Source organism: Fusarium oxysporum, chromosome 11 (assembly GCF_000149955.1).
Source record: "Fusarium oxysporum f. sp. lycopersici 4287 chromosome 11, whole genome shotgun sequence".
NCBI lineage: Eukaryota > Fungi > Ascomycota > Sordariomycetes > Hypocreales > Nectriaceae > Fusarium > Fusarium oxysporum.
Window position 1 is genome coordinate 75784 of NC_030996.1, and position 21876 is coordinate 97659.

At 46.8% G+C, this 21876-nt stretch overlaps 9 protein-coding genes across 9 annotated transcripts; 3 read left to right on the forward strand and 6 right to left on the reverse strand.

Annotated features, from left to right (window-relative positions):
- Positions 1–599: 599 nt before the first annotated feature.
- FOXG_16499 (uncharacterized protein) lies at positions 600–2908 on the reverse strand (the record flags this gene model as incomplete). Its single annotated transcript, XM_018396519.1, has 6 exons — positions 600–1034; positions 1081–1472; positions 1528–1560; positions 2234–2398; positions 2459–2720; positions 2768–2908. The coding sequence occupies 6 exons, from the start codon at positions 2906–2908 to the stop codon at positions 600–602; spliced, it is 1428 nt and encodes a 475-aa protein (XP_018257093.1).
- Positions 2909–5577: 2669 nt separating this feature from the next.
- FOXG_16500 (uncharacterized protein) lies at positions 5578–6247 on the reverse strand (the record flags this gene model as incomplete). Its single annotated transcript, XM_018396520.1, has 2 exons — positions 5578–6112; positions 6183–6247. The coding sequence occupies 2 exons, from the start codon at positions 6245–6247 to the stop codon at positions 5578–5580; spliced, it is 600 nt and encodes a 199-aa protein (XP_018257094.1).
- A 459-nt stretch (positions 6248–6706) lies between these two features.
- Positions 6707–10300, forward strand: FOXG_16501 (uncharacterized protein; the record flags this gene model as incomplete). The annotated part of the gene is made up of 2 exons (XM_018396521.1): positions 6707–7140; positions 7195–10300. 2 exons carry the CDS (start codon positions 6707–6709, stop codon positions 10298–10300), a joined length of 3540 nt encoding a protein of 1179 aa, XP_018257095.1.
- A 3-nt stretch (positions 10301–10303) lies between these two features.
- On the reverse strand, positions 10304–10998 carry FOXG_16502 (uncharacterized protein; the record flags this gene model as incomplete). The annotated part of the gene is made up of 2 exons (XM_018396522.1): positions 10304–10553; positions 10606–10998. 2 exons carry the CDS (start codon positions 10996–10998, stop codon positions 10410–10412), a joined length of 537 nt encoding a protein of 178 aa, XP_018257096.1. The 3' UTR covers positions 10304–10409.
- A 282-nt stretch (positions 10999–11280) lies between these two features.
- Positions 11281–14858, reverse strand: FOXG_22458 (uncharacterized protein; the record flags this gene model as incomplete). The annotated part of the gene is made up of 5 exons (XM_018402865.1): positions 11281–13548; positions 13601–13635; positions 13690–14264; positions 14339–14587; positions 14641–14858. 5 exons carry the CDS (start codon positions 14856–14858, stop codon positions 11281–11283), a joined length of 3345 nt encoding a protein of 1114 aa, XP_018257097.1.
- A 490-nt stretch (positions 14859–15348) lies between these two features.
- Positions 15349–16738, forward strand: FOXG_22459 (uncharacterized protein). Its single transcript, XM_018402866.1, has 2 exons — positions 15349–16124; positions 16177–16738. The coding sequence occupies exons 1-2, from the start codon at positions 15655–15657 to the stop codon at positions 16640–16642; spliced, it is 936 nt and encodes a 311-aa protein (XP_018257098.1). The 5' UTR covers positions 15349–15654; the 3' UTR covers positions 16643–16738.
- Positions 16739–16808: 70 nt separating this feature from the next.
- On the reverse strand, positions 16809–16970 carry FOXG_22460 (uncharacterized protein; the record flags this gene model as incomplete). The annotated part of the gene is made up of 1 exon (XM_018402867.1): positions 16809–16970. One exon carries the CDS (start codon positions 16968–16970, stop codon positions 16809–16811), a length of 162 nt encoding a protein of 53 aa, XP_018257099.1.
- An 852-nt stretch (positions 16971–17822) lies between these two features.
- On the reverse strand, positions 17823–18443 carry FOXG_16505 (uncharacterized protein; the record flags this gene model as incomplete). The annotated part of the gene is made up of 2 exons (XM_018396523.1): positions 17823–18344; positions 18393–18443. 2 exons carry the CDS (start codon positions 18441–18443, stop codon positions 17823–17825), a joined length of 573 nt encoding a protein of 190 aa, XP_018257100.1.
- Positions 18444–19745: 1302 nt separating this feature from the next.
- On the forward strand, positions 19746–20867 carry FOXG_16506 (uncharacterized protein; the record flags this gene model as incomplete). The annotated part of the gene is made up of 1 exon (XM_018396524.1): positions 19746–20867. One exon carries the CDS (start codon positions 19746–19748, stop codon positions 20865–20867), a length of 1122 nt encoding a protein of 373 aa, XP_018257101.1.
- Between the last annotated feature and the right edge of the window lie 1009 nt (positions 20868–21876).

The window sequence follows — 21876 nt, forward strand, 5'->3', positions numbered from 1 at the left end:
CTAGAGAATACAATATTTTGTATGACGCCATGATGAGATTCTACTGTGACCTCTGCCGTCGCCGTACAGAAAGCAATTCGCCGTATCGTGGAAGTACCTTGAGACGAGCATTCATGCTTTAATCCTGGGACTATTGCGGTGCTTTCTTCCCAGTAGTCAATGATATGCCGGGTCGATGATCCTCTCAGACGCGATCTCAACCTACGAAAAGAAGCGACGTTGTATGTCTGATGGTCAACGCCGTGTGCCGTCTGCACATCACTTGATAGGCTTCTCTTATCTCCAGTTGAGCCACTGACTTTCTTTGTAGACCAGTATCATTTGCAAGAAAAAGTCATTGCAAAAAAAGAAATGGGTATTTTATTGTTATGTGATGTTTCACTGTTTTACACTCTATAACGACCGTTCCAAAAGGTGTCTCATGCTTTAACTCACCCAGAAGTGTGCCCACACAGCAACAATAACTTATGCACAGGCCGCTCTTTCAAAAAGACACGGTCGCCTCACATCTTCATCAAGAAGCCACTCAAGTGGCTTGTCTTGAGTACAGTTCAGCCACCATCTTCGGCCCGACGTCTAGGTCACAAGACCCAAGCCATTTAGTGACCCGCAGAGCCAGAGTTAGAGTTATCGGCGCAAGACCATGGGCTTGAACCCCCATTGGCCTTCATCGAGTTGTTGATACCAACAATTGAGCCGTAGGTACCGGCAACCATCATAAAGGTTCCAGCCACGATGACAAAGACACTCCAGCCAACCATGAGACACCACTTGAGTGACTTTTCAGTCTTACCCTTGTGCCAGTTGTCGAAAAGCCAGAAGCAGCCATAGGGTTGGAAGCACATCAACGTGCCAAGAAGAGCTCCGATAAGAGATACCAAGCCGCCGAAAACAGGGATGGCGCTGGCGATGATATATGCGATTATGGTTACGCTTCCTGTACAAGCTAACCAAGTAGCCCAATGCACGATACCATTGGAGTTGAGATGCTTTGTACCACGCAATAAGCGGATAAACATGTACTTGGCGGGAATCTTGGCAGGTTAGCATAGGTCACTGAAAGGATAGAGAAACACTCACGTGAGTCATTAGCATGGCAGTCACGATAAGACCAGGCAGGGCAAATCCATAGCAGACCTTCTTCATGAGAACGCCAGCTGAACCAAGAGCAGGGGATGTAACATATGAACCGCAGTAGTAGTAAACCACGATTCCAATAGTGATGTATGTGACTGTCACAATCGACTGGCAGGTCAATAGCGAGCGGGTGTAGTGCTTCGGCTCGCGCATCTCAGCAGCGATCTGGAAGAAGGCTGGCGTACCCGAGAATGCAAAGATATGCGACGACACAGCCGTGATACCGTCGACGAAGCTAGGATGGTTGAAGAGTTTCCAGTCAGACTCCCAGTGTCCTCCCTGCGGAGCAGCAGCAGGTCTGTCCTGCACGCCGACAGCGACGGTGACACAGAAGACTAATTCCTCGTGTTAGTGAAGTTGATCTCGTGAGATGAAGGGGCTTGAGCTTACTGGCAGTCATGATGCAGACGAGCCCAATCCACGCTAGCAGTGTTGCTAATAATATAAACAATACGATATTGCCAATATGGATCCCCTCGCAATATTATTGTATTGTCAAGGGATGTATATTGTATTACCCAATATGAACATGGCTCATATTGTATTTATTGCCAAGATCCCAATATATTGGCAGTGTGACAATACACCCAATATATTCCACGTGACCCCATCACTAAACCGCTTCTGCACAAGTCTCATCGCCAAGTCGACTGAAATTGACGACTCTTCTCGTTGTGGCCATTTTACAAAAGGGAGGCGCTATTGAGGTATGGCGGTAAGTCTGTCTCCGCTCGACAGTAACAAAGATAATGGGCAGAGGTGACGATGGGTCGGCAGGGAAGGTTTAGCCAAACATGGTTAGTACCAATTGTACCTCCCCTGATGCGGGGAAACAACGCGTGGCTGCATTTTAGCCAATAAAATGCCAAGTATCCCTGTCGTTGGTATAGGGCAAGACCTGTCCGCGACTGTCAAAAGGCAATTTCACCCCAGGACTAACATCCCAATATAAGTAATATATTGCCAATATGGACATCCTCATATTATATTGTTGCAATATCAAAATCTTCATATCATATTGTTACAATATGAGAAAGTCCATACCATATGGGTTATATTGCAATATACTACTTTATTGCCATATTATTAGCAACACTGTACGCTAGCCAGCCAATCTTGCCGAGTGTGCGGATACTGGCAAAGAAGAAACCCAGAATAGCTGCCACGGCAACAAAGACAGCCGTGCAGGCTGCGTGTGTAGAGACCGAGTTAAGACCGATTGAAATACCGAGCATCGCTGAGCCAGCAACGAAGATCCAGTCTGCGAGTCATCAGTACCCAGCCTCCCCTAATCACTCAACCACTCAGGAATGATGCTTACATAGCATAAAAACAGTCGCGAGGACTTCACGACCAATCCGCCCAAACATCAACTGTCCCGCATCATCGATACCGTAAACCTGCGGATGTCGTCGCTTGAACACGCCAATCATGTAGTCTGACCATGTTGTGATGGCTGACACGACGATGAGACATATGATTCCGGGTATGAGGCCTAGAGCGTCGAAGGTCTGGGGAATCGATAAAACTCCAAGGCCGATTTGCGTTTTTGTCATGAGTGCGACGGTGGCAATCCATCCGACCTGGATACTAATTAGTGTTTGTGAAGGGAAAGGACCAGGGTTCGTACGTTGCGGTAGTTAGGTCCATCTTCTGAAACTTCACCAAAGACGGCGTCGATTGTCGTTCCCTCCTGCGTACATCTCGAGGGAGAGCGTTGAAGGTCATCGATGCCCTCGATATCACGAGGGAGTTCTTCCTTCTTCGCCATGATGAATGTTCAAACAAACTCTTCCTTTAAGTAAAACGGTATCTTGGGTAAGTAAACGGGAGGGAAAGTATGGAGAATGGCGAGAGTCTGGAACGGGATGCAGAATCTGGGGAAGATGGAGCCGGGAGCGTCATGTCCTTATAAATCCGACCCTTTTTATGACTACAAGAAACTGAATTACCCCGGATTATAACTTGATCGTGTATCTCGCCCTGCTCCACTATGACTCCATGTTACTATCATCCGGCGTTTCCTTGTCTGGGGAGGGTCCAGGTGGGTTCTGAACGGGGCCTGGGGTCGAGATAGGTCGTTTTCGGTGAGACTTTTTGACCAATTGAGTTTTGAGTGATATAATCTTTCTGTTTAGAATAGATTGCTGTATCTCATGTCTCGCTTCAAAGATAATAATTCGCGATAATACTGGAGATGTGGTATCAATACTCGCATTATTCCTTGGAGGATCTTCTATCAACGCCATGTAAACAGATAGAATAACGCCGACAATGATAAAGCCTAAACTCTATTTTCCAAACTCTCTGAAAACATAATTTATCCACTCTGAGATATTTGCAAGTCTAGCCGAAGTCTTCTGGTCAAAGTGTCATTAATCCGTAATCATGCCTCCGTTCATTACTCGCGAACCGTCCAATACGCGAAGATCACGGTGTCTCGGAGAAATAAAAACGCTCAAAAAGTTCATATCCACTTTATATGTTACAAGCCATGTCGATCTGTCTGGGTTCGGTATCACGGCGTTGAGAGCCGATCACGCTAGCGCCGGGGTCCGGAGACCAGACGCCGTGGCGGTCATCTGATAAAGTTGTCACTGCCACCGAAAAATGAGGCATATTTGCCACGTTTCTTGAGGTGCAGTGTGAGGTATTTGTGACTTTGTGCCTGACAATCCCGAGTTTATTCCTCGGAAGATACGCTCCTGAGAATGCTTCTGGAAGCCTCGGCTGCTGGGTTGCATGCTTCGAGAATTTCTGTGGATCTTGGCGGGGAATTTTGGGGTTGGATATGTCGAGTTTGCAAGTCGGTAACTCTGTTTGGAAGGGCCCTCGGGGGTTGATGCCGGGGCCCATAACGGACTTTAGTTGTAAGAGCCGAGTTATAAATCACTTAAGGATATCATGCAGTCAACAGCTTGGACAAGGTCTGTGGATGTTATACTGCTAGGTTCTCCTTTCCTTCAACATGCTATATCCTTTCAGAACCTATGTGTTGGTGAAGTGTCATACGTTGAGTGCTTATTGCTTCCATAAAGAGAGTCATGCAAGTAATGATATGATGGACTTCGTGATAGCAATGTAACGCTGTGCGGAACCCTCCCGATGTGAAACATCGTCAGCCCCCTTGATCGTAATACGAGACATTTGCAACTTTCAGCTGCAATGGTCTTGCTCTGGAGTAACAGGCTTATCTCTTGAATACTAGATGATCATGTCGTCATCAGCCGCATAAGCTTTCGGCATTCCCGGTTCCCGCTGATCGACTATCTTATTCCCGTTCATGGAGGGTAGCGCTTCTTGCATAAACATGCTGACAGCATGAACTCAAATAATCCACGGCCAGCAACAAAACGGCAAGAATACCCTCAGTGGGTATGAAAGTCTGACGGCGAATAGGGAGTATATCATGAACCCCGGGCCCGCCGACTGGTGATAAGGGCACGTTCCTCAGAGTTGCCCAAGTTCCTTCGGCTCGAGATACGCTGTGAAAATGAGGCGAACGCCGTATGGGGTAAGACTTTTGCCGTCCAGAACGCTGAGACCAATTTGAGTTGTTGTTCAGAACGTAACGGAAACGGACGAGTGCATCAAGATATGGTTACATGGAGATGCCAGGGGCTTCACGGTTGCCAATCGGGTAAGCATCCGTCAACTTCCCCCACTCAGCGTTTTGCCAGACTGGGGATACCGTTACGGGAGCAAAAATACGACGTAAGTCTGGTTTGGGATGTTCATGCCGGTGCTGATATAACATAGAGTTTTCACTGATATGAAGCTCGGGTTCGGTTCCCGAATAAAGGTGAGGAAGCTTTGCGGGTACCGAAGCCGATATCAACGAACGGCTGTGCAAAGCGCTGCTTTTGGATCACTTCTACAGACTGATCTAATACCGAAGCATGTCCGGTCATGATAAACATCTGAGTAACAGGCCACAATTCCGCAGCCGCTTTACGGGTCCCATAAGCATTTCAACGATTTGCCCTTTGGCTTTTGGGCCTTTATACCACTATGGCATGAATAAATTTGTCCAGTTACATGCCGGACCTCGAGATACCTTGGTCTGAGCTAAACTAAAGGCATGGTGATCGCCCAATAGGATACACCCTCGATCTAGCAGTAGCCTGGACTTATATCAAGCAGATGAAAACATGCGTTCATCGCGAAGGTGCCATTGACTAAATGATTCTTTTGCCGATTGTTAAGTTAAGTTTAACTACCACCAATATCTCTCTGTGAGAAAGATCTATTGGGAAGAACATATTCATATCATTGCGATGTGTCGAATTGATCAAGTATACAAGATGCAGACAGACCTATCCGTAGATTAATCGATAAATGGCAATGCCTGTGTCATTGAAAGCAGAGGATCCGTGGTTTCATTATTAAACGCATATATCCATCCTGAAGCAAGGGGCCTATCATGGATACAAAAGCCTCTTACACCTCGGCAGCAGTTACAGAGAAAGGAGTGACACCAGCAGGGCTGCCACTTCCAATATACCAAAAATAAGTTTTGCCTCCAGCACTGACTCCATTCGCGTCGGTGTAAAACTTGTTATACACATTATTCCCTGCGGAGGTAGTGCGAATCAGCACATCGTCATCGTCCTCTTGACATGTAGTCCTGGGAACACTGCATAAAAGAGCGCCACTATCAACCTGGTACTTCAAGTACTCGAATGGTTTGTTGGGGCCAGTGTTGCTGGGGTCGCAGTACGCGACTAGAGGCGGGGAGGAGATGCCGCGAGACCCTGCGTAGTAGGCGCATACGTACGCAGCGCCGTTGGCATCTTGGAGGCGGCCGGTGGTTGGTTCGATGGTGAATGTTCGAACGCTGCCGGTCTGAGGGATGGCTGGGTCGAAAATGAGATATGATGTCAGCTCGGTGTTTGATTGGAGCTGTTGATTGCTGAGATTTCCGCCGTTTGCGAGGAGGGAGTACGTTGGGTTGGCTGCTGGGGCGGTGCTGGTGCTGGATTAATTGTTAAGGATGAGGCGCTACTGCAGGGGTGGCAGTTTAGCTAAACTAGATTTGTTGCTACGCTAAAATTAGCATAAGTTGCAGTGTGTATACGGGGTAATCGTTTACGGTCGATGCTTCTAACATTGATGATGGCATAAATGCGTGTTTATTCAGATATGAGCTTGAGAAAGACCAAGTCACCATTACATGCAGAGTAACAGTAGACTGGGTTACCTTGGCCTACGTTGAGATAAGTCGAGCTTGGTAGAGCAGATGGAAAGACGAAGACTCGGGTTGAATATCACTTTATAAGTTTTTTCATGTACACAGGACAAACTTGTAAGGACTAGACGAAAATCATCCTCTACTTTGCATATTCAGCCAATTACGCAACACCATGCGTGATACATAAGACCGCAAAAACTGGTTTTCCCGAGCATGCATATCTATTATTGGCATCAATATCTTACTGGATATTGTGGTTAGTCAGCATCATTCAGCCCAGCACATCAACCTGCACAGCCTGATCAGGCTGTGTCATTTCCTTCCTCTTTTACCCCTCACCTGAGAGCGTCAGATTATCTCTCGAGAGCACTTATCGTCATGTTAACAGGTTTCGAAGCCCTCGGCGCGGCGAGCGCAGTTTTGCAAGTCATCTCGTTTGCCAGCGACCTGGCCGTAGCCTGCAAGAACGCTTATGATGGAGCTACAACTTCTCAAGATGATCTTCAGCGCTACGCGGGGCGGATGTCCGAAGCCGTCGATTGCGTGCACACTCGCTGTGAGAAGATGAGTAATGCAAACTCCAAGTTTGCTAGCCCAAAGCTTCAAACCATTGCCAAGGAATGCAAAGATGCAGCCGATAAGCTGGAGGCCGAAGTTCAGTATGTAACTAGCTTGCAGGCCAAGGGCGATATTGTTAAGTCGCTCCGCAAGGCTTTCAGAGTGTCAAGTCATCAGAAAAAACTGCAAGCTCTTCAGGAATCGCTTTCAATGTATCAACAGGTTATTAGAACTGAGCTAGTGTCCCATCTGTGGTAAGCTCACGATTGAATCTCCCAGAATATTCACTAAGACAAGCCTTACTATAGCTCGCAGAGCGATGCGATATACTTCCAGCAAGATGCATCATTCGGTAAATTGGATACCGATATCCAGTTTCTCATCAACCAGCTGGCTCAAGGCATTACTGATGTAAAAGATCTCGTGAAGCGAGAACACGCTGCAACGCGCAACGCGATTACCCAAGAACGTGCCAGGGCCGAGGTAGCCATTAATTCGCACACTGATAGCCAAGTCCTGGAGCTCAGGACTACCTCTGAGACAAAGAGGAAGTGTGAAGTATTTCTTCAGAGCCTTAAAGCTCCTCTGATGAATCAACGGTACAACGAGGTCATGGACTCCAGAGATGCAAGCTTTAACCAAGTATTTGCATCTTATGAAGATATGAAAACTACGTACTATTGGGATCCGGAGAGTGATGGCTCTATAAAAGATGATGACCCGGAAGACGACAACCCAGAAGATGACGCTTCAGCAGATGATTACGCTTCAAATGATAATAGCAATGCTAAAGGTCATAATATCTCCAAGGCACCTCGTGATTCAGATGATAACAGCCTTGTGAATCATATCCATCGCTCATGGGCTTCGTTTAACTCATGGCTGCAATCAGACGACAAATTGTTCTATATCCAAGGCAAACCTGGCTCCGGAAAAAGTACGCTTGTTAAATTCATTCTGGACCAAGAGCAAACCAAAGATTTGGTCCAAAGATGGAGCCCCGATGCGACTATTCTCTCCTATTTCTTCTGGAAGATCGGATCAGAAGAGCAGAAGAGTATAAAAGGTCTTTGGTGCTCTTTACTCTACCAACGACTTCAAGATCAACAACAACTGATTCTGAGCATTCTACAACGTTTCAATCACCTATCCCGTCACTCAGAATATCATGACTGGGCAATGAAAGATTTGAAAACTGTCTGGGATTATCTTGCGAACATGGATAACCGACACCTCTGCATCTTCGTTGATGGTCTAGATGAAATTCGGAATGAAGATGGTTTTTCAAAGCTTCTTGGGTCTATTGATACCATATCAATGTTCCCAGAAATTAAGATGTGTGTTTCGACTCGACCTGAAGCGAGGATTATAAGGTGGCTCAAGACGAAAAAGGCTGCTGGGATTCTACTTGAGGACTTGACAAGATATGATATGCTTGTCTTTGTACAAAAGAGATTCCGTGAACTATCGCCAAATAGTCAAGTCTCTTCGGAAACCTCCCGAAATCTACGCTGGCAACTTGTAGATAAAGCGCAAGGTGTATTTCTATGGCTGTACCTTGCTACACGAAGTGTTATCGACGGGATTGAGAACATGGATTCTGAGGATATGCTTTTTGCACGACTAAACGCGCTCCCCGGAGATCTTGAGAGCTTATATATCGACCTGTGGCAGAGGATGAATGCAAAAAGCCCTGTCTATCTAGAGACAGCTCGCAGATACTTTCGCTATGTTCTGCAGGAATCATTCCACCCAATTGTCATACAAATTGGCCAAGATGACATGCTTCTCTCACGGCCATCGATAGTACAAATCGCCTGTGCTGAGAACCCTGAACTACAAGAAAAGCTTCTGAACGGCACGGGCACGATCGGACTACCAGAAGTTCTTCGAAGGTGCGAAGATACAACGGCTTCAATACACAACCGGTGCGCAGGGTTGCTTGAAGTGCATTTGGAAAAGCATTACCAACGTGTTTATGAAAAATTGGAAAATAATAGCAATGCTTTCGGCGAGGTAGTATTCATTCATCGAACTGCACATGACTTTTTGACAGGCACAGAAGCGGGTCGAGTCATTCTGGGATGCGGACCATTGTCTGACTTTTCCTCGCAAACGCAATTATTAAACGGCCTGATTTGCACGGCGATAGTTCTGGCATCCGAATTGAAACCATCGTATACCAGCCTCGTTATCATTATTCAAATTACTGATTTTGCAAAACGGTGGGGAAATGAGGGTCTGCAACTGGCTACAAAGATGCTCGACATCGTTCGGCCATTGTATGACAGAAAGTTAATAAGATTCTGGGATGATCTTTGGGTACCATCCGACCCGTTCTTCAGTTGGTTGACTAACGAGGACTTATTTGATGACTTCGTCATCTCCCGTCTGGCAACCGAAACCTCGACTGATCTGGCCACGAGCGTGTTGCGTAAGGGATGGGCTCCAGGGCCTGATATCAGATTGTTCAAGAAACTGTCTAAGAGACTGTTCTTCACACTAATCAAACTCGGAGCGCATCCACACGAGCATGGCACTTTTTGTGAACCGCAAATGCAACCATTTGCCAGGAAGGAAACGGCGTTTACCAATCTTCTCATGTCTTTTATCATTTCAACAAAATGGCCTGATGTGAAGCATCGTCTTTCTATGGATGACGAACTGCAACGTAAATCATTGCTTGAAACTTTGGAAATTGCAATATATATGGCGACAACTTGCCAGAATCTGAATGCAGTCGTTTCATTGTTTGCTTGCATTCCTGTAACTGGGACCCTGATGATGATTCCATTCGGAGGAGTATTAGATGAAGGGGGAGAGCCCACCTCTCGTTATGTCTCTATGATTTGCGAGATCAACATAGAGTTCTTGCTGTTGTATCTTCTCTCGAAGGTTGGTGGGAATCTGGCCGACTGTGTCCTAGCAGCTCCTCAAGCTCAGGATGTGCTATCAAGAATTGACTGTCCCTTGGTCAAGATACGATATTTCCAACTGCCACGGGAGAAAGAGGATAAGTCAAAGCAAGAAATTTCATCTCGAAAAAAGTATCAGCGCATTGTATCACCAGTACCACTGCTAATAAGCGATATCGAACAGCTTTTTGATGTGGACTTCGAGGGGCTTTCGCAGGGCTTGCACGTACCACATGAGGATAAAACAGATCTCCAAACGATCACCCAGTATATTAAGGACGTGGAGACCGAAGAAGTCAATGTCGAAGATATGATGACAAGTTCAGCTGCTGAGAACCTGGGATTTTGTACATACGAGGAAGCAGGCATAATTCCACCTTATGAATATCTAAGAAACGCACGAGAGAGAAATCACATGGAATGGATGTCGTTTCCTTTGGCAATGGGAAAGCTTGAAGCAGCAGCGGCTATCAAGGAAGGAATAGAAGGTCACGAGTGATTCTCATCTGATGGCCACTTTTTGTTTAGACTTTTGTTGGGGAAGTATTTACAGGAGCCTAGAATTAGAGACCTTTGTTCATCTTGAAACTATCTTGTTCTTATGCCTCTTAATTTTTATAGCCAAAAATGCCCTTGATTGGCGGATCTCTTTCCTTCTGAGCGATGCTCACAGCTTCTGAAGGAATCAACTCTCTTTCTCTTAGAAGGTTTAGCACCTCCATTGCCCACTCCTGACATCTTTTTGTATGCACCTGAATATGAATTTGTTAGACTTGGTTACGCTTCTTCTAACTGGGTACTTACCCCGTCGATTGACGCACGTATGTTTTGTCCTTTAGGAGGCGGAGGTACGGATTCTGCAAGTCGTTCGATAAGGCTTCTCGGCGTATTCTCTCTTATCTCAGATTCAGTTTCTGGGTAGTTGTGAAGGATTGAGTCGTCGATCTCCCCAAGAAAGACCAACTGTTTCAAGTCCGTGTAGGCTTGAGTGTTGTAGTTCCTATGAACCTCGAATACAAAACCGGACATGAGAGGTTCTCCAACAACATGAATTCTTGTGCCAATAGCCTTGAGAGATCGGAAGTCTTCACTGATAGTGTCCCGATCATATTCTGCGGTCGGGATGAAGAGGGCGAAATGAGAGCGTTGGTTCGCGCCTCCGCCGGACTTGGCAAGATATAGGGAGCGAAGTGGCATGATGAGTTGTAAAGAGTAGCTTTATGAAAGGTCCTCGGGTGATGCAAAGGATAACTTTTGGAATTATAATTATCTCTCGTCAGTATTTGTAGAAGCGGGGTTTCTTGACTTTCTGAAAATAGATACGCTAACAAGGATTGTAGCAACGCCCTTATAACAGACCTCATAAACAGAGCACGGAAGGGCGGATGATAAAATGCACAGTATATCATAACAACGCAATTTACATGGCCATGCAAATGTATTACTTGAGATGAATGGGATGTTGGCGATTCAATAGCATCATCTACGCATCCAAGTCCACTTCCAGGTCTCGGCACACTTCTCATAACCCGCTTCCGCCCACTTTCTATGCTCATTACTTTGACCCAAATTCCGACGTACGAGACGCATGTGTTCATACAACTTCAAAGCTGTATACACGTTTTGTTTGTTAAAATATGCCTCTGCCAGTTGATTTTCAGAACACATGGTCTCCCTGTTCATCTGCCCAAGTGTCTTCCTTTGAATAGGGACAAGCTCCTCCAAAACCGAAATTGCTTTTGTCAGCTCTTTGGTCTCCAGGTATTGATTGGCTAGGTGTGATTGAGTTATGAGGGTTTCGGAATGTGATTTGCCTAAGATCTGCTCCTGGATTGGCAGGGTCTCTTCTAGAATAGAAATGGCTTCGTTGTGTTGACCTCTCTGCCCATAAGCATAGGCAAGATGATTCTTGACGAAAATGAGAATCGGATCATCCTTTGCAATTTTGCTTCCCGCGGCGTCTACCCCCATCTCAAGATTTTCGATTGCCTTCTCATACTCTTTAGCGGAGCTGTAGCATTTCCCAAGCTCACCCAGAAGTGTCAACCTCTCCATTGCGCTTCTTTTATTGTCAACCTTTTTGAGCTTTTCTAAGCGATCAATCTCTTTCTTTGGCGCACCGTTAAAACGATGGCTTTTTGCGAGAACGCATGACACCGCCAATACGCTGCTGCCATCCTTTGAAAGGTGCTTTTCCTGAAATGCCAAGGCCTTTTCCGTGAGCTGGATCGCCTTTGCTGACTGCTCTGTTTCTGCATAGGCTTCTGCAAGGTCGAGTTGGATGCGAAGGCGTCGCTGGGTATTTTTGAATGAGGACTTTCTTGCCCAACCCAGAGTTTGCTGGAGCCATGGAATTGCTCCCTTGACATCCCGTTCTCGTAAAAGCCAGGATCCGACTTTGCACGCAAGTTGAAAGCGCTCATCGAATTTCAGGTTGTGGTCTTGACATCCAGTAAGGACTCGAATAGCATGAGCCTCGTACTTTTTCCAAATTAATCGCTTCGACCACTCCACCTGTGGGATAAGCTCGTTGAGGCGCTTTGTCACTGTTTCCGTCAGGCCCTTAGAAGCTTTCTTTTGTTTAACCCATGCTCGCATGCATAGATGAACGACGGTGGATATATCGAACATATTCCCCCCTTGCCTTGGAGCCATGAGAAAGAAGCTGCACAGTGTACCGATAGACTCTTCGAGTTCGGCCTTTCCACCCTTGATTCCAGTACCAGCAAGAATTGTTCTTGGGATGGATGATGGTCCAATTTGAGAAATAAACTCAAGTAGCGTCCCGGCGTGTGTGTTGTCTTTCTTAATTGCCTCGAATAATTTCATGGCTGTCTTAAGTAAGGAGTCCTGGGAATCTCTCCCTCCGCCTAACCCGTTGGACTCTGGTGAGATGAACGGGAATGCATCTTGACTGGGGCTGCGCAACAAATCCAGGAACTTGTGTATCGTGAGATGGGCATGGTTGTTAAGGTACCTTGCTGCCTGTTGTATACTCAAAGGAAGGCCATTTAGCTCAGATAGTAGCTCCTGAGCTATGTCCTCATCTGCAAGCAGCCTCCTGTTGAACAGGGACTGTCTCAGAATGGAGATTGCATCTGGGTTTTCCAGTCCTTCGACTTTGATGACCTTGTTCACTTGATTTCCCACAGCAGTGGTTGCAGCTTTCATCGAATGTGTAATGAACAAGATATTGCCTTCCTTGCTATCAGGAAGATTACTGAAAGCACTCCTAGGCTGAGCACTAGGGTTTAATGAATAGTTGTCGGTATCAGCGTCGTCAATGATGAGGAACCACCTTCCAAGATGTTCTGTAGATAAATAACGATGTAAAAGGACCCTTGCATCGGAAGACTTGGACTGATGTTCATAGCGGCGAAATAGATCCAACTTCTGTGTGATCCGTGAGTAGGACTCCTCAAGATTGTCTGCTGACAGCCAAAAGACAGAGTATTCGGGGTATGCTGAATGAACCCACTCTGCGAATTGAATTGCGATTTGAGTTTTGCCGGATCCGTGGAGCCCTGCCAGTGCCGCTCTCTGATGTCGATCTTGGGGGAGGGCGGCCTGTAGTTTTCTGAGGTATTTGGGTCTGTCTATAGCGGAAGGGGGTAGCTTCGTTGGTACGAAGAAGCAAGGCTGTGGTGGGGACTTTATTTGCCGAGATGCAGGCTGTTGAGACTGACTCTCTTGAGGGTTCTCTGGGCTCTGTGGATTTGGGCTTGGTGATAAGAGGTCTTGTTCATGCTAAGAAACGTAAATGCCTCGTTAGAAGACCAGGATTTTGGAGTGCACCTACCGTGCTTCTGAGCTCAAAGTCCAGCCCAGTAAGTTCTATACAAGAAGTCATTAGTTGATAATAGTCTCAGGCCATTATGAAATACGTACTCTTCTTCAATATTAGATTCTCAACGCATCTCTGAACAGAGGAACTCTGGACTTGACTGTTTAGATACTTGTAAGTTGCCGCCTGGATCTCGCCTTTCTTTTTATACTCTTTCATCCCTACAGTCTGCAATCCGTGGTCCACGTTGAATCGAAAGTATCTTCCCTGATCGAGGTGCTGTCTCCACCTCTTCATCGACGCTTCTGCTGTCTTTTCGACATCCGTTGCCATTTTAGCCAGCGTAGCTATGCATTTGTCAATTCGATCGTGAATGTTGTATGTCGGAAGTTTGCCCGTTCCTATCGATACGAAGCACTTAACTAGTTGCTGTAAATTCCCAGTGTTTGGGCACCAAATCTCCCTAGCTTCTTCTTCGACTTGGTCAACAGGGTTATTGGCCCCGAGAGCTCCGTCGATAAATTTCATGCCTCCGATGGAGACAGGATTGAAGAAAGTCGTGGCGGCAGATGTAGCTCGAGCCGCTTGGCAGATAGTTGCGTTGAGAAAGCTGTTATGGCTGGTGTAGCTTCTGAATCGATATGTAGCCGCGTCGAGTTTTGAGGTGGCGCACACAAAACTGCCCGATTTCAAGAATCAATACTGTGATCCATCGGGGAAACTTGTCAACAGGGCACGCCAGGGAATACTTACACCTTGCAGCCAGGCTCGCGACTATCAACCATATCATCTGTTGGCGACAGCCCCCTATCCCTCAAAGTCTTCTCTATCGCATCTTTGAGTCCTCCGGAATCGAATCGAGCTTGTGTCTGCCCTAGAAGGTTGAACTTTGACTGATGGACCCTTGCCTCTTTGCTAAAGACCACCTTGATAAGGTCGTTATAAGCCGAAATGCATTCATCAACGTCCATTTGTAGCCTTCCAAGCATTATGGCGATCAGTCTGGTAGGAGGTGAGTAATAGCGCAATCATATGTCCTTTCTGGCAAACCTTACCCGCCCGTACTCGTGCCTCCAATTAGATCAAAGATATCCGCTGGCTTCTGCGGACTTTGTCCTAATTTCTCCCTCTTGGCGTTATGTCCATCCATGATTCTTTTCAGGACATATAGTGAAGATAGGCCGCGTACCCCGCCGCCATCGAGGGAGAGCATACAAATGCCCTCCTCATCCAGCAGACTCGCGCTAGGCGGCTTGGGATTATGTTCGCTCATTTTCTTTGGCATTAGCATAAGATGTGAAGAAAGACAGATAACTGTTGCTATCTCAAGCTCAGCCTCGTCCCCATGCCAGTGAGACTGGCTGTATGCACGTCGTAGTCAGCTGCTTATCTATTCCGCCCCTTATTGGCCATATTTGCGGCATTACCCCCGCAGTTCAAACAAAGGTGAGGTTTTGCATGATCTTGGAGGAATCCATATTACCTTACTATTTTTCGAGCTCATTATCTGAAGTGCAAGATGCCAGGTGCCAGATCTTTCTTCTCTGAGGCTATGGTCCATGTGCATGTTGCAAGTCGATCTGCTAGCCCATGGAGCCAACCCAGATGAAGCCCTTAAACGACGAGCTTGTTATTAAGACAGGAAGTAATTAATAGTAGATGGGCTATTCTTTAGAATCAAAGACGTTGTTTTCCTCCTTTCTCTTATTTGCTAGCTAAATCAGATGGGCATTTCACAGAGTTGGTGTCTCTCGCTATTTGTCCAAGTTTAGAGATACTACACTAATGCAAAGTTGATGCTCAAGCCGCCTCGGCTGCAAATGTCGGATGGCAAAGTCTAGAACTCCACCAATAGGAAGAAATCTCTTGAGTTGTTACCAAGCTCGAAGAGGCAGGTGGTGAGATTACAGCTTCTCCAATTGGTCGTTACTGCGCCGCATCGTAAGGTGCAGCAGCCAGGAACATATTAAGGACTTCCCAGTGAGTTACATAGTATTTCCGACTTTTCAAAGACCTTCAATACTTAACTCTAAATTAAGCTCTCAGAGGTCTCCATACAGCTATTCACGATGCCAACCGCCACTGAATACTTTGGCATTGGACTCACGAACAACGGTCCACTAACAACAACATATACGCCCCCCGCAAGCTGCACAACAGTAACGACAGATCAAATCTTCTTCGCGAAACCCGACTATATATCAGAAGGGTACGGAGCTCCGACATGCGAGACTGCTTCAATGGGGAAATGTCTGCCACCTGGCTCCAATTATGACAAACAGGTCGCCTACTTGAATGAATACGGAGGTCAAGGCGCTATTGACTACTACTCGCCTGGCATAGCTTGTCCCAAAGGCTGGACTACAGCTGGCACGTTGGCGCATGGCAACGAAACAGGCTCTGTTGAGAAGAGTGGTGTTTTTACGCAGACGAGGAGCACACTGCCAGGCGTGTCTGTTACTGATCCGAATATGCCGCTGGAACAGATATGGCTTAATGCATTGGGTCCCTCTGAGACGCTTGCATATTGCTGCCCTAGGTACATCCCACTTCCTCTCTTCACCTCTTATTGTTGTCTAATGCTTGCGCAGTGGCTGGGTTGCTGAAAAGGGAGTAGGTTGCTTTTCATCAATCGAGCCCTTGAAATCAGCAACATACACAGAAGTATGCATCAAATACCTACCCCAAAGCGCTATACGTTCCGTCTACACGGTAGAAGGAAGCAAGGTGTCGCATTATCTATACTCGGCGGTAACAGTGGGCCCAACTTCAGTGATTTGGCCAATGTCCGCTGTGCAAACTGAGCCAAGATTCGAGTACGACGAACTTGCGGTAGTTCGACGCTTTCCTGCAGTGAAGCTTGTTTACAAGGAGTCGGATTTGAAGCCAACTGGGGTTGGAGATGAAAGTAACGATGGGAAAAGCGGTGATGATGACGATGATAAGAAAGAGGATGATGATAATGGAGCTTCGGGTCTGTTGAGGAGCGGTGGGCTTATCTCAATGATTGCGGTGCTGTTTAGCATGCTTTTTGGCGCTGGGTTGGTAATTATCTAGTTATTAAGAAGGTCTTGATCATCAGAAGGAAGGTTGATATTACAAGTGAAATAGACGAAAGCTAGCTCCAGAATCTCATTTATTCCCCTCAGAAACAGCTACACAGCTTTTGCCTTCTCGGAAGTCGAGATGCTGCAAGATAATACAGTCCATGAAAAGCAACAACCTACTCGTCGTCAGATGAACCCGAATCCGACGAATCAACAACATCTGAAGAGTCATCAGAGTCAAGGTCCGAATCTTCGTCATCAGAGGTATCCCCAGGACGCCCACCAAACGCAATCTCCAGGAAATCAGCTATATTTGTCCCATCCTCAGAAGAATCCATCTCAGAAGAATCATCATCCTCATCCTCGTCTATTTCCGCAAAGAACCTTCTACAAAACTCCCCAAGCGACCCTGTCTTCCGAATAATATCCTCGTGCAGAGTTTTCCTCTTCTTCTCAGCTGCCGCTTCATCGTATTTACTCCCGTGTATCTGGCGCATATTCTCATGGACCCGCGCAAAGACCAATTCACATGCGTCGATGTCTTCGGTGCGATTTGTCTCGATATAACTATCGTCCTCATTGGCTTGGGTGGTTAGGTTGACGGGGACATGTAGTATAGTGTCGCCTTCTTTTTGATAGCCGCATGTTTCGATGTAGAATGCTGTAAGCGTCGTTTTGCTCAAGGTTGTGAGTATTTCTTGCCATGTGCCGGACTCGAGGTAGACTCCCATGAGTACAACTTCTCGCAGAGCTGTAGACCGCTCGAAGAGAGATATGAGTGCTTCCCCCGTTATGGATAGGCTCTGCAAGTCCAGTACTTCCAGGCTCAAGGGATCCAGGACTGATGAGTCCAGCACCAATACATCGGGTCCCTTCACCTTGAGGGTATTCAGATTTGTCGCTAGTGGAATCAACTGTCGGACGTATTTATCGTACTTGTCATTAGAATGGTTATACCGAAATTCCAAGTCTTCGTCTTCCTCAGTACAGTGTCCATAGTGAACACTCAGACGCTTGAGTTGCTTGAAGAATGTCTTTGGGGAGCGAGGACCTCCATCTTCATCATCGTCAAGAAAATGCCCAAAGTCATAGGCGAGGGGTAAGGAGAGGTCGAGTTCTTCCAGATTCTTGAGTCCAGATCTGTAAAGAGCAGTTGATAGAGACTCAAAGAAATTCTGAGTGTCTTGAACCTAACAACAACTGCCCTGACCCGGGTCATCAAAGTCTTGTCTGAAATTGTAAGGAATATCCTCAAAGTTAAGCTTCAGAGCCTTGAGATTCGGAAATTTCGGTAGTGCACTGTGAATCACAGCGCCTAATCGTGCTAGATATTCCAGGTCCTTATCTTTCTCCTCAATCGCAGGTTTGTAATCTTGGAAATCATTCGGACCGCGCACTTTCAAGCAGATTTCCAGACGGCGGACGATTTTGCGAAGTGAAGGATCCTTTGAGAGTCTTACAAGACGTGCAGTGCCGGTAACGCCTTTGCTGGTGACGGCGGTTACACCCCATCTTGTTATGACACTGCCGGAGTAAATGATGGCGTGCTGAAAGAGAATGGGTGTGACGATCTGGCAGAATAGACGATTTACGGCACGCAGAGATGCTAAGTACGAGCGTCGCTTGATCCCTGCTATCTCGTGTTGGCCTAGAGGAGGATCGTATCCACCGAAGCGATGTCGCTCATAGCCATCGTGGAGGTACGACACAACCTACGTCCGGTCAGCATCACGATGAGTACCTAGTGGATAACTACAAACTTCTTGGAGAATTTCAGGTGGCAACCTCTCAAGGGAAGGCATGTTGCTCATACCTCAAAGGCCGTGAAAGACGAGCGAAGTCGTGTCATGAACGTGTAGTGATAGTGGGGCTGTTCCGGACTTCGTTCCATCCTTTTTCCGGCGCTTCTAATTGGTGGAGCGGCATGGCTGTAAGCCAAGGTACGTACAGTACTTTTATAGAGGCATGAACTCGACATGTGTTCTTGAATCAGGTAACTCAAGCTTGTTTTCATATGATGGATGTAATGTCGGCGGTCGATACATAGCAACACAAGTTATTTGTCAGCCTCGGGAGCAGAGAACACAGCCACTAAAGTTCCAACCCCAGCCACATAATCAGCCACGGCCAGCTTCCCCGTACCAGAACCAGGTTATGTCCCAACAGATTCTGGCATTTGACAGTTGCCCGCTTGGGAACAAACCAAAAGAGGTTGCATCTGCCCCGTAACTGTGTGCTGTACTAGTTCCAGTAGTGGGACCATGTGGTCGGTAGCGTGAGCCGACGCCGAGCACTATTTGAGTTTAGCTTGCGATGTGAACTGTTAGTACCCGCAATGGAGCGCACTCTATTTTGCCCTTCCAAAGCAAGAGGATGTGCCCCTCGCTTTCGTGGGCTTACTTGACACGTGCTATGACAGAAGGTGCGACTAGTAGATTAGATCCAAGGTTACTTTGATGACGTGGAACATCACGTCAATGGACATAGAAGGACACAAAACCTCCGAGCTTCAACTGGAACGTTCGATCAGGACGTGACAGACAGATTTGCGCATGAACTAATGGCCACAGTGGCAAAGGTACGAAGAATCTCAGCATGTGCGATATCTAGATCGCACAAACGAGCTCGGGTCACGACTATATTGGTATACGCCTTTCCCCCCGGCAAAAAGGAAATACCGTATTTGCTCCTTTCTAGTAAAGCTGCCCTTGAGCAGTCATGCTCAATGAATCGATAGACGTTATTCAAGAGGCGATGAATGGCACATTCAGCTTGTCTCTGCACCATGGTGCATAATCAGGCCAGTCAGTGTTGATACCCCTCCCCCATCGCAAACCAGTACCGAATTAGGGGTGCCCATTGACGTGTGCACTGATGATCTGCAGAACCTCGGCAACTCTAGTCTTAATTGACTAACACGGTAGTCCAAGTTTAGCGACAGAGGTTGAGTCCACTAAGAACACAGAAACTAAGCAAACCAAATGACAAAATGTAACCAGATTTACATGTGGCAGCCAACGATCATGATTAATTATATAAAGACTAAACCCAACTTCCTCGACGGACCAAGATAATCGAACTCCATCTTCATCAGTGTTTACAATACACGCAAAATGGCTTCACGATCCTCAACCGCCGTGTACGAGTCTAACTCGTCACGTCTCGATGCAAATCCATCCCTCAGCGTAAAGTCGAGACAGAACCCGAAAGACTCTATGAAGTCTACCTGGCGCCGAGCCGATAAAAGCAGCTGGACATGGTCGCACTGGTTCTTCGAAATCCTGGGCATTCACCACGTCACTCTGGACAAAGACGTACCTGTGCACCAGAAGCGAGACAAAGTTCCATATACTCCAGAGTGGCAGTTGCACCGTTGGGTGCTTGTGCATTCACTCGTCCCGATGGCTATACATCACGCCTATGTTTTATACACCGGCCAGAACCTCACGCCCATCCAAGCCTTTATCTTCTACAGTATCGCTTTCAAGGTCGCTGCAGTGCACCAACTACATGCTCTTCGTCGAGTGGGACACCAGACGGGCTTTTTGGATGGTGATTTACATGAGAGAGACGGAGTACCTGATGTTGGTGTCACGAAGGTCGTCAAGAGCCTCATCGCCACCTCTAGCTTTCGCCCTGTCTTTACTGTATTTCTCAGCTACCGCACCGCCCAAGCTCCTTCATCCATCAGCTGGGTTTGGCTACCACTGGAGATTGGCCTGTACGGCATCGTGCTAGACTTTTGGTTCTACTGGTACCATAGACTCATGCATGAGGTCGGCAGTCTTTGGAAGTACCACCGCACGCATCACTTAACCAAGCACCCCAACCCGCTCCTGACACTCTACGCCGATTTCGAACAGGAGATTTTCGACATCGCCGTCATCCCACTTGCGACATATTTTTCTCTCAAGTTCATGGGTCTTTCTATGGGCTTCTACGAGTGGTGGATATGCCACCAGTATATCATGTTTACCGAACTGGGTGGCCATAGTGGCCTGCGTGTCTACACGTCACCACCTGGCACTCTGAGCTGGCTGCTTCGTCTGCTTGATGCTGAGCTTGTGATTGAAGACCATGATCTTCATCACCGGAAGGGCTGGAAGGCGAGCGGTAACTATGGCAAGCAGACTCGTTTGTGGGATAAGATCTTTGGTACTTGCATTGACAGGATAGAGTTGAAAGAGTCGAATATGGATTGGGAAACGACTGTCGACCTTCCGATCTTTTGGTAACGGTTTCTGACAGCTGATTTGGGCGGTGTCTGCAAACTCTTGTATGGTTTTGGATATGTAGAGGTTTAAATGCTATTATTAGTATACTCAGTCACTGGAGTTTCAAGTCCAAGTATCGTATTCTGCCCGTAGTTGCCTGTTTGTGTAACGTGCAGCGCCCAGTGTATGTTACAGATGATGGTACAGCCAGCCTTGTGTGACCGGAGTCGATATTTGCCTAATGCCGCGGCGCAAGTCTTCTCACTTCAAGTCGCCGTTCAGGAATATGAAGCCAAATACATGTCAGGTTTGTCTGGTAAGTAAGTTCTATTATCATGCTTCAGCCCACAGAAGGCATCTTTTTTCTACCTCTCCTGTTAATTCATTCCTTTATTTGTCGATAAATGGCTTGCCAAACCCTCTTTCGCCATGTGAGACAAGACTCCGCCCTTAACCTGCCATTGGCTTAGTAATGGGATACAAACGATAAGCCCTGTGACACCCGACAACCTTGCCCCTTCAATTTATGGGTTTGTTGAGCCTTGAAATGCTGACCGGCTTGGCTGTACCTCACCTCTGAGTGGGCGACCCATTGACGGAAATGACATTTACGAGTCGGGCTTTGCGGTAGAGAAGATATACTTAGACACCTAAGATTGCACGGCTAATCATTATATTCTTGCTCGTGTTCCCTGTACATGCAACAGTTGACGACATAGCCATGCTCTGTGTCGCCCAGCCAGCCCCTTGTGTAATGTGGTGGCGTACATGCCCCCTCACCTCAAGCTGCCATTAATCATGTAAAGTCAGGGAAAGTTGTCAAGATTATCAACGAAACTACTTGGAAATCGTTTCATTAATCTACCTGTGTAATCTTCATCGGAGCAGAGTATATACTTACCAGCTTCATTATAATCACCTGGTAGTGCTCTATTTATTATCATCGGCTCCTCTCTAGGTGAAACAGGAGTCTATACTCCAAGTTACGATTGGATAAGCCAACGGAACACAAGGGTCTAAGCCCTGATAC